The 9,296-nt window shown below is 48.6% G+C and overlaps 4 protein-coding genes across 4 annotated transcripts; 2 read left to right on the forward strand and 2 right to left on the reverse strand.

Moving 5' to 3' along the window:
- Positions 1 to 659: 659 nt before the first annotated feature.
- On the forward strand, positions 660 to 2,599 carry CTAM01_16980 (uncharacterized protein; the record flags this gene model as incomplete). The annotated part of the gene is made up of 2 exons (XM_060532972.1): positions 660 to 2,067; positions 2,136 to 2,599. 2 exons carry the CDS (start codon positions 660 to 662, stop codon positions 2,597 to 2,599), a joined length of 1,872 nt encoding a protein of 623 aa, XP_060372447.1.
- A 117-nt stretch (positions 2,600 to 2,716) lies between these two features.
- Positions 2,717 to 4,049, reverse strand: CTAM01_16981 (cysteine-16; the record flags this gene model as incomplete). The annotated part of the gene is made up of 3 exons (XM_060532973.1): positions 2,717 to 3,283; positions 3,357 to 3,887; positions 3,999 to 4,049. The coding sequence occupies 3 exons, from the start codon at positions 4,047 to 4,049 to the stop codon at positions 2,717 to 2,719; spliced, it is 1,149 nt and encodes a 382-aa protein (XP_060372448.1).
- Positions 4,050 to 4,436: 387 nt separating this feature from the next.
- Positions 4,437 to 5,493, forward strand: CTAM01_16982 (cystathionine beta-synthase; the record flags this gene model as incomplete). Its single annotated transcript, XM_060532974.1, has 2 exons — positions 4,437 to 4,684; positions 4,737 to 5,493. The coding sequence occupies 2 exons, from the start codon at positions 4,437 to 4,439 to the stop codon at positions 5,491 to 5,493; spliced, it is 1,005 nt and encodes a 334-aa protein (XP_060372449.1).
- A 677-nt stretch (positions 5,494 to 6,170) lies between these two features.
- Positions 6,171 to 7,184, reverse strand: CTAM01_16983 (thiopurine S-methyltransferase family protein; the record flags this gene model as incomplete). Its single annotated transcript, XM_060532975.1, has 4 exons — positions 6,171 to 6,494; positions 6,551 to 6,835; positions 6,888 to 7,053; positions 7,129 to 7,184. The coding sequence occupies 4 exons, from the start codon at positions 7,182 to 7,184 to the stop codon at positions 6,171 to 6,173; spliced, it is 831 nt and encodes a 276-aa protein (XP_060372450.1).
- Between the last annotated feature and the right edge of the window lie 2,112 nt (positions 7,185 to 9,296).

Consider the following 9,296-nt stretch of genomic DNA (forward strand, 5'->3'; position numbering starts at 1 on the left):
CCACCAATGTAGAGTTCCATTCTATAAATATCGTCGACCCAAGCGTTATAAGATTAACTTTTAGAAATTATTCTACTTAAGAATATTTTCTAAATTAATATTTAGAATTTAAGATTTAAAGTTATTTAAGTAATAAAGTATTAATATATATTCTATTTATTTTTAAAAAGTATAAAAAACTTCTTAGATTTTTATATCAAAAATTAGTATACTAACTTTATATAATTAGTTCAGAATTGTTTTTTTAAAAAAGTTATAAAAGTAAATAAGTTTAAAGTATAATAAGAAGGTATGCGGCTCGCTTAATATAATATTATAAATCTTAAATTACTTAGTATAAATAGTATAAAGGGCGCCATTTGCCCTTAATAGGGACGGTATAGCGTAGAATAATATTATTGTTATTATTGTTGCTAGAAAGACCCAGCATTGGAGTATGGTCGGATGTAATAGCGTGTTACGTCACTGGGAATTGGGGTTCCCTAGGCGTAAAACCCCGCATGAACAGGGCGGCACAAACCTATTTCTCCCTAATGACTACCCCCTAGAATGCTTCATCGGAGCAGGCAGATTGTTCCAGCAACAACGACGTTTAAACGTGGTTGGGTAGTTACTTTTACGATCTATTGACCCAACGAGCATTGTATCAGACGCAGGAAATGGATGCTCAAAGTGTCCCGATCAAAGTTCCCGGCGCGAAGACAGACGCAGGAAAACACGGCAAGAATAGCGGCAGACACTCGCGAAGTTCGACCAAGGTTTTGAAAGAATGGCTTGCCGCTCATTCGGCTCATCCGTATCCCTCGGACCGAGAGAAAGAGGAATTGAAAGAGCGTACGGGATTAAACCTCAGGCAGATATCTTATTGGTTTGTCAATGCCCGTCGTCGCGGTGGGCTCAAATCTTCCCAGGACTCGCCGATGCCCAACGACGAGTCATCGCTGGCAATATGGTCCTTCGGGGACAATCCTTCAAGCACTCAGAGTCAAGAATGGGGTCACATGAACCCCTTAGATCGCTGGAGACACTCTCCGCCAGACGAAGAGCCGGTCTCCTTGGATGCCATTGCAGACGCCATTACACGCACTGGCTATGTGCCCGACTTCAACTCAACTTCTTTCCAGGACTGGACCGCACCTGCGAGCTGGAGTTATGGCCCGAGTATTCCCATAGTAGGATCATCAAGCTCGCTAGGGTCTTCGGACCAGAGTCACTCCAGCAATTCGTCTGCGCACTCGTATGGCTCTGATTCATTCCTAAACATCCGAGCCCAGGACACTCGTCGACGCCGACGCCGGAAGAACCACAAGTATCGCAATCCACTGAACGTGGCCAAAGACGATGCTGATCACATCTATCAATGCACTTTCTGCACCGACACTTTCAGATCCAGATATGACTGGACACGACACGAAGGCACCCTTCACCTCGTTCTCGAGAAATGGACCTGTTCACCCTACGGGCCGAGGTACTGCGGTCCCAACGGCGACGAAGCTCTCTGTGCCTTCTGCGGTGAATTCAACCCCGCCAACGAACATATCCAGACGCACAGGTACCAAGAATGTGCGGCGAAGCCGCAAAGCGCCCGCGTCTTCTATCGCAAAGACCATCTGCGTCAACACCTTCGCTTAGCCCATCAAGTCAACGAGATACTGCCATCCATGAATGCTTGGAAGTCTAAGGTTACGAAGCTGAAGTCGCGATGCGGGTTTTGTGGTGAAACCTTCACCGAGTGGTCTGCTCGCAACGATCACATTGTCGACCATTACCGAGAAGGTGCTCTAATGAAGGACTGGAAAGGTTGTCGGGGTCTCGAGCCAGCCGTTGCGTTACTCGTTCAAAATGCCATGCCGCCGTATCTGATCGGTGCCGAGGCCAACAACATCGAACCTTTCAGTGCTTCACGCGGCGCCTCACGATCACCCGATGCGGACGCCATCGGATCAAGCATGCCGTCGCAGTTCGAGTCCTTGACAGCTAAACTTGGCGACTACGTCAAGACTGCGATGAGAAATGGAGAGTCTGTGACAGACGACTCGATTCGAAGGGAAGCTCGAATCATCCTATGTGAGAATTGTTCCCTCTCGCGAATTTTGAAGATAAGCCAGGCAGCGAAATCTAACAATCTGGACAAGACTCCGAGGACGATCCTTGGCATCAGACGCCAGCAGACAATCTAGATTATCTGAAGTTGTTCAAGGCTGGTTACGGCCTACCCTCGGACACAGAACCGGGATCGTTTGCCCCAACATTCTCTGCCGGAAACGAGTTAATGGATTTCACGATCGACTCACTCAATTCCACGGACTCGACGATCATGGCGCCGTTCACTTTTGAAAATATGCAGCATGCAGCCACTTCAACTTCCGCCGCTGTTCCATTGGATTTATATGACGGTTCGCTGGATGAGTTCTCTGTGAATGGATTGAATGTTCCGTGGTTGTGGCAGACTCCAGAGTGTCTAGCTGAATTCAGGCAGATGAGCTGCATGTCTTCAACGAACATGCCTAGACTTGAGGACAACTGCACCTTGAATGATCCTTTCTTCGGAATGCCAGCTTTGGAGCCTACCTTGGGACTAGATGAAAATGTTAAATAAGAAGTAAATTGGGCAATAGGTACCAAGTAGGAGTTGCTGGTGCATTGCCAAATGAGGTTGGGATGTTGGGTTGCGTTTCAAATCACATCACGTCAATATTTGTACGGTCTAATGTACTTAGTTGGATTCAACGGCCTGGACAGCTTCCTCCAGAGCGACTTGAAGGTCTGCAACGAGGTCTTCCACGTCCTCAATACCGACACTCAATCGAATCAAGTCATCATAAACCCCAACAGCCTCTCTAGCCTCCCGCGGCATAGAAGCATGCGTCATTTTCGCAGGTATTTCGCAGAGGCTCTCGACACCACCCAAGCTCTCCGCAAGAGTGAAATACTTGGTTCGCTTGCAAAACTGAGCTGCAGAAACCCCGCCTCCTCGAATCCGGAAGGATATCATGGCACCTCCCATTCCACCCCTGTGTTGCTTGACCGTAATGTGGTAATGGGGGTGCGAGACGAGGCCTGGGTAGTTTACCGACAACACATGGGGGGAGTCTTCGAGGACAGCTGCGAGAGCTGCTGCGTTGTCTGACGCAGCACGGGCTCTGAGATGCAAGGTCTTGATGCCACGATGAGCTAGCCAGCAGTCGAAGGGGCTTGGAACACTACCGGCCGATGTCAGAATGAAGCTGAGCTTTTCTTTGATATCATCCGAGTTTAGCGCAATGGCACCCATCAACACATCCTTCAGAACGTTAGCAATGCACAACATATCTGGCATGCCGATGCTGTCTTTGCAATGAAGGAGGCATTCTTACGCTGTGCCCGTTGATATACTTAGTCACGGAATGCAGCACGATATCTGCGCCATGGTCCAGCGGGTTCTGGAGATACGGGGACAGCAAGGTGCTGTCGACAACTACCACAATCCCTCTTGCATGAGCCACCTCCGCGACTGACCGAATATCGATCAGAGAAAGAGTCGGGTTGCTGGGAGTCTCAATCCAGATCAATTTGGTGTTGTGTTTGAGGTATTGGGTCACATCTTTCTCGAGAGACGGGATGAAGTCTACCGTGACACAATTCGTGTTCGCGACTCTCGTTAAGAAGCGGTAAGTGCCTCCGTACAGGTCGGCATTGCAAATGACGTGGCGGTTGAATGCTAGGCCCTGGACGATTGCCGCCGTAGCTGCGAGTCCCGACGAAAATGCCAATGCATGCTTGGCACGTTCAAGTTTAGCCAAAGCATGTTCGAAGCTTTCTCGATTGGGATTGTTGGATCGCGAGTAGATATATTTGCTGGTAGGTTGGGCGACGTCCGGCTGGACAAAGGTCGTGGATAGATAGATCTAGTAGACGAGCTAGCTTATTAGCATTCGACTTGCTTGGAAGTTTTCTAAGGGTCTTGCCGGTTCTGAAAGAGCGCCCGTTGCCAGATCATGCGGTGATCCGGCATGCACAGCTTCGGTACCAAAGCCAAAAGTTCCATTGGTGGGAGATTCAGAGGTCATATTGTTGTTTGGGCGTTTGAGTCAAGTTACGGTAAATAAGTATCGATAACAAAACAAAATACATGCAGAAATGCTAAGATACGAGAGAGCGTTTCAAAAGGAAATAGCATGGGCTGAGAAGCAGACTGTCCTATGTATACAGACTGAGAAGCGTACGTTGACACAGGGCGGCGGGAGCTGCCATTTGAGTGGGTAGGGTACGCATTGGCTCGGGTCTACTGACAAGGCCTACTTCTTACAAATGCGCTCATCGGCTCGAATGACTGTCATCGGGGCCTCTTTTCTTCGATGCTGCATGTTTAAGCAGGTCCTCATTCATGCGTCTTCCTTGAGATTTGCGCACTACTCACAACGGTCAACTCGGAGCTCTTGAACCAAACCATCACCATGGCCGCCGTACCTCTTCCCCCTATCACAGACTCGGTCATTCACCACATCGGGAACACGCCGCTTGTTCGGCTGGAGCACTTACCCCAGACTGAAGGCATTCGTGCTGAGATTCTCGCCAAGTTGGAGTATCAGAATGCCGGTGGCTCTGTGAAAGACAGGGTTGCGAAGGCAATGATTGAAAAGGCGGAAGATCAGGGAACAATCAAGCCGGGAGATACTCTAATTGAAGCTACCAGCGGCAATACGTGAGTCTCCATCCCATTCGAGAGGCCTGCTTGACACTGATAGCGTTCTAAGTGGTATCGCTCTTGCTCTCATTGCTGCAGTCAAGGGATACAAATGTATTATTACAATATCGGAGAAGATGTCTGAGGAGAAGGTCTTGATCCTGAAAGCACTTGGCGCGACAATTGTTCGAACCCCCGCAGGCGTTCCGATCGATTCGCCCCATTCGATTATCAGCGTTGCTCGGAAGCTCAAGAGCGAGACACCCAACTCGCATATTCTCAACCAGTACGGAAACCCGAACAACCCTCTGGCCCATGAGATTGGCACTGCCCAGGAGTTATGGGCCCAATGCGATGGCAAGCTCGACATTGTTATAGCCGGTGCAGGAACTGGTGGCACAGTCACTGGACTTTCGAGAGGCCTACGGAAGCTGAAGGGAGATATTCTGATGGTTGGTGCCGACCCAATCGGATCTGTGCTGGCTCAGCCTGACGACTCGAATTCGGCAAAGGCGGAGTATAAGGTCGAGGGCATTGGGTACGACTTTGTGCCGGACGTGCTCGACCAATCTGCTGCCGATGTTTGGGTCAAGACGGGAGATGAGGAATCGTTCAAGTATGCCCGGAGACTCATCAGAGAGGAGGGGTTACTTTGCGGCGGATCTTCTGGCGCAGCTGTGGCTGCGCTCATCAAATTGATGCAGCAGAGGCCGGAGATGAATCGTAGTGACGTCAGAGTTGTCTTGATCTTGCCGGACGGCATTCGTAACTACCTCACCAAGTTTGTGGACGATGCTTGGATGGAACGAAACCCTCTGTCATCATAGCCAGTCAATCTTGAAATACACTGTAATCTTTCTGTGAAAACAACGAGGTATCCTGGAGTGAACTAGGTTGACAACTTGCATGCCATGCTACATTGATGACGGTCCGTGTTGCCGGCGGTCCTGTGGGGCCAAGCTCCAGTGCCCCACCTAGAGGTGTCGTCCAACGCCCTGAAAATGTCATCCAACGCCTTGCGACGTGCCATTTCCCGAGTCAGAGGTTTCACTACACGTGAATCGCCCTTCTTCAAACGTCATCAAGAAATGGCTTTCCTTGCAAGTACGGCGCCAAATTGCCCAAGACGCAAGCAGATTCACGAAGAACAATGCGTGGTTTGTGCACACGAGGGTCCGCCTCGTTTCCGTTCAAAGTATATGTCACATGCTAGCAGCTCATGCCCAGATGACGACATTGTGTGAGATAACTTATAATTCTTACATCAATTGTCTTCTACCTCTATGGTAAATGGGAATAAGTGAGGCCGTGCATATGTTGACAACTGGCTTATCACGAAAAGCTTCGATAGTGTCTGTCTGGCTGCAGCCCGTCGTTGGTGATTGGGAAGTTCATCTTCTCTCACCTACTCCGTGGAATCTTGCGGCCCCTGTTCTCTGGGCTGATAGTCCGACACAACAATTGATCTTCGTGTATGTTCGTTATTAGACCTTCAACTTGCTATTTACTTTCGTGCCCACACGCTGACCATATCCGTCCCCTTGCCATTCTTGTAAGATCGCGGCGGCTTGAAGTATGACACCCTTTTGAAAGACCCTGCCGATGCCTTACTATCCAAATTCTCAAGAAGCGGCTCCTTTATCATTCCATCACCGCCCTCAGCAAGTAAATTCCAGTAAACACCGTTCAGACCCCAAGGCGGTCCTAAGAGATTGAGGTCCTTGTAGAGCGGAAACTCGAGGCACACGAGAACGCCAGTCGGTGACAAGAGTTCGTGCATGCGTTTCGCCCAATCTTTTCGCATCTCGGGAAGTAGGGCACAGAGAAACTGAGACAGATGTCAGTGATGCAGCTGAGCCAATATATCAAAGGATTTTGCTGTACCGTGCAGTCGTAGATCAAGTCGAAGCCCCGAAAAGCATCCTCGTCGCTGGCCATGCAATGTTCTTCCCAGTCCCGCTCAAAGAAGTCGCCGGATATAATCTTGATATTACCAGGCCATGTGCCGGGGACACTGTCAGGAGTGCCAAAATTGTACTCCGTCGGTTCTGGAAGCTCTGTCTCGGCATATTTGCGCGCAGTCTCTGCACCCTTTTCCGAGACTTCCAGGCCGTACACGTCAAAGCCGTGCAGCGCGAGCATCACGACATCGTAGCCCTTTCCGCAGCCCTGTTCATGTCAATGAGTTTCGAGAATCAGTGGGCAGGTAGGATTCACTCACGGGCACCAGCACTTTCGGACGCCGTCCGCCAGTCGCACGAGGAATCCCCTCGGCCCTGGATTCGATGAGGTCGATGAGAGCCGGCGACGGCTTGCCTCTGTCCCAAAGATCACTCTCATCGGAATCCCACAGCTCAGACCAACCTGCTATCTGTTTGCCGCGGTCTCTGGTATCCCCCATAAAATGTCAGTAAGCTGCGATTACCAGATCGGATCGGGTTCTCGCTCGAGTTCCTACTGACCGGGTCGTGAAGTGCGTTATGAGTCGAGCAGGACCGTCGGGATTGGGAGCTGTCATTTCGAACAATTCTGAAGATAGTGCAAGATCTGAGGCTTCACCAGAATTGATGAATCGGTTTAAACAGCGCTGTTTTTAATCCTAGGTTTTATTGCGCCTTGACGTCTGTTTTATAGTTCAATCTCGTCAGACGAAGCTAGATGTTTCCGTCTCCACTAGCTACGCCATCTCCTGTCATCCAACGCCCTACGGATAGGCAATGTGGTTCGGTAAATTTCTCTGCTTAACAATCAACTTCTGATCCGAGAAACTGTGTCAGCCTCGTAGAGAATCATTGAATCCGGTTTTGGTAGAAAAGAAAAAGCATGATAATACTAGTCAGCTTTGTCCGCTACTTGTCTAAGGATGTTTGGTGCAAGATGCCCGAACGACTAAGGCGCAGAATCACAAGTATTTGGGGAAGATATACATATACTAGAATCATGCATGTCTGAGGAGTCACAAACGGCTGGTGGCATGAACGGGGTGGATCGCACAGAATCAGAAAGACATCTAGAATTCCATAACGAAGTTGAAACTTTATACTTTAAGGTGTTAGTCCGGTGCTATGGCGGAAATGATAGCCGCTTAATTGGAGTCGCCAAAGCGGAATCATCGGTTCGTGTTTTTTTTTCTCTTCTTTTTTCTTTGCGACTTAGTTTCAAATTCAATTACATGAGATGAGGTATTTCATCCTCAGAGGCTTTCCATTCTCATGGATTGAGGTTTTTGTTCCTTCAAAAGCTCCTAAAACAAAGCGTTAAGTTTTACTTCTATGCTTATTGCAGAATCCAGCTGATCAGACTTCAGTAACAAGGTGCCAGATACAGAGCCATTGATATATCTGCAGGCGAAATCTCAAGCCTTGCATGCTACGTTGTAAAGCCCGTCACTAGTATGGACAACGCTTCCAAATCTAAAGTGATTGATCTTGGCAGAAAAGTTGAGAAAGGACCTTGCATCATCGGAAACATTATCTCTCGACTCTTGAAATTGACTGCTGGAACACTGCTCTTCTTATTTGCAAATTTGCACCAGCAATGGAGCCTTGCAACGCCTCGGAGAGAACCAGATACAATCATCTCGCCATAAGATGCGCTCTTGGCGAACTGTCCAAACTTCCATCTTCCTCGATCCAGCTATGTGTCTTTACTTGGCATCTGGCGTCAGGATTACTGCCTCGCGCACGGCCTGAAACGTATAAAATCATCGAAATGGATCATTGTTTAGCAAGAGCTCCCGGCCGAGAGTTCCGTTATCCGTCCTCTCAACGTAGGTACATATCCAGGTGTGCCTTGGCACTGTCTTCCCGTCCTTCTTCGTATTCAATACGAAAACTAAACTCGCATTCCAGCTTCAGCATCTGACACCAAGAACGAGCAATACACCTACACAAAAGCCGAGGACGCACCTATTCACAGCTTACTTCAACACAAGTAAGACGTCGCTTTCGCTTTCACTTGATACGAAAACGTGCTCTTTTTTCAGTGACATCTGCGTCTTTCTAGAGCTCCCAATGTCTACCGGGTTTGATGTAATAGTGCTGTGGAAGCCTGACGAAGTTACTAGTAAACAGAAATATATCGAATGATCAACTAGATCTCATAAATCTGAGGACGCATCTGACCTTCAAATCTCACAGGACTTGAAATGTTTCATGCCCTCCACTCAGATCAAGCGCAGCGTAATTCTTCATTTCGTGTTTCCGAGCGTGTCATGCTGTATTCACCTGATAGGCTGTGGCAAAATTGGTGGTGTAGCGCGGACGAGGCCTATTTCTTTTCAAGAAAATATTCATGTCAGATACAAGCATTCTTGGCAAGGACGGTGAGCTGGGTACCCGTATGAACTTCCATCCAATGATCCCTGGAAGCTGCGGCCGGCTGCGTGTCTCTAATGCCAAACTATAAAGCAGAACAAAATGCTAAATCAGGTGGACTAAAAACATTCACGGTCATCATGTTTTCTCCTGGGACGCTTCCGAAGTCTTTGCCATTATTTCGAATACAGCTCGTCTTTGGACTCTCGCCTGAAGACAACCCATGATGCTGGAATCATTCTCCAGAAACTCCCATGCCTCGGCAGGCAGTGGGAAAACGCCTGCATAAAAGGCCCGTATCTCCCACTCCATCC

The sequence above is a fragment of the Colletotrichum tamarilloi genome (assembly GCF_030869305.1).
Source record: "Colletotrichum tamarilloi strain Tom-12 chromosome Unknown Scaffold_296.1, whole genome shotgun sequence".
NCBI classification, from domain to species: Eukaryota; Fungi; Ascomycota; class Sordariomycetes; order Glomerellales; family Glomerellaceae; genus Colletotrichum; species Colletotrichum tamarilloi.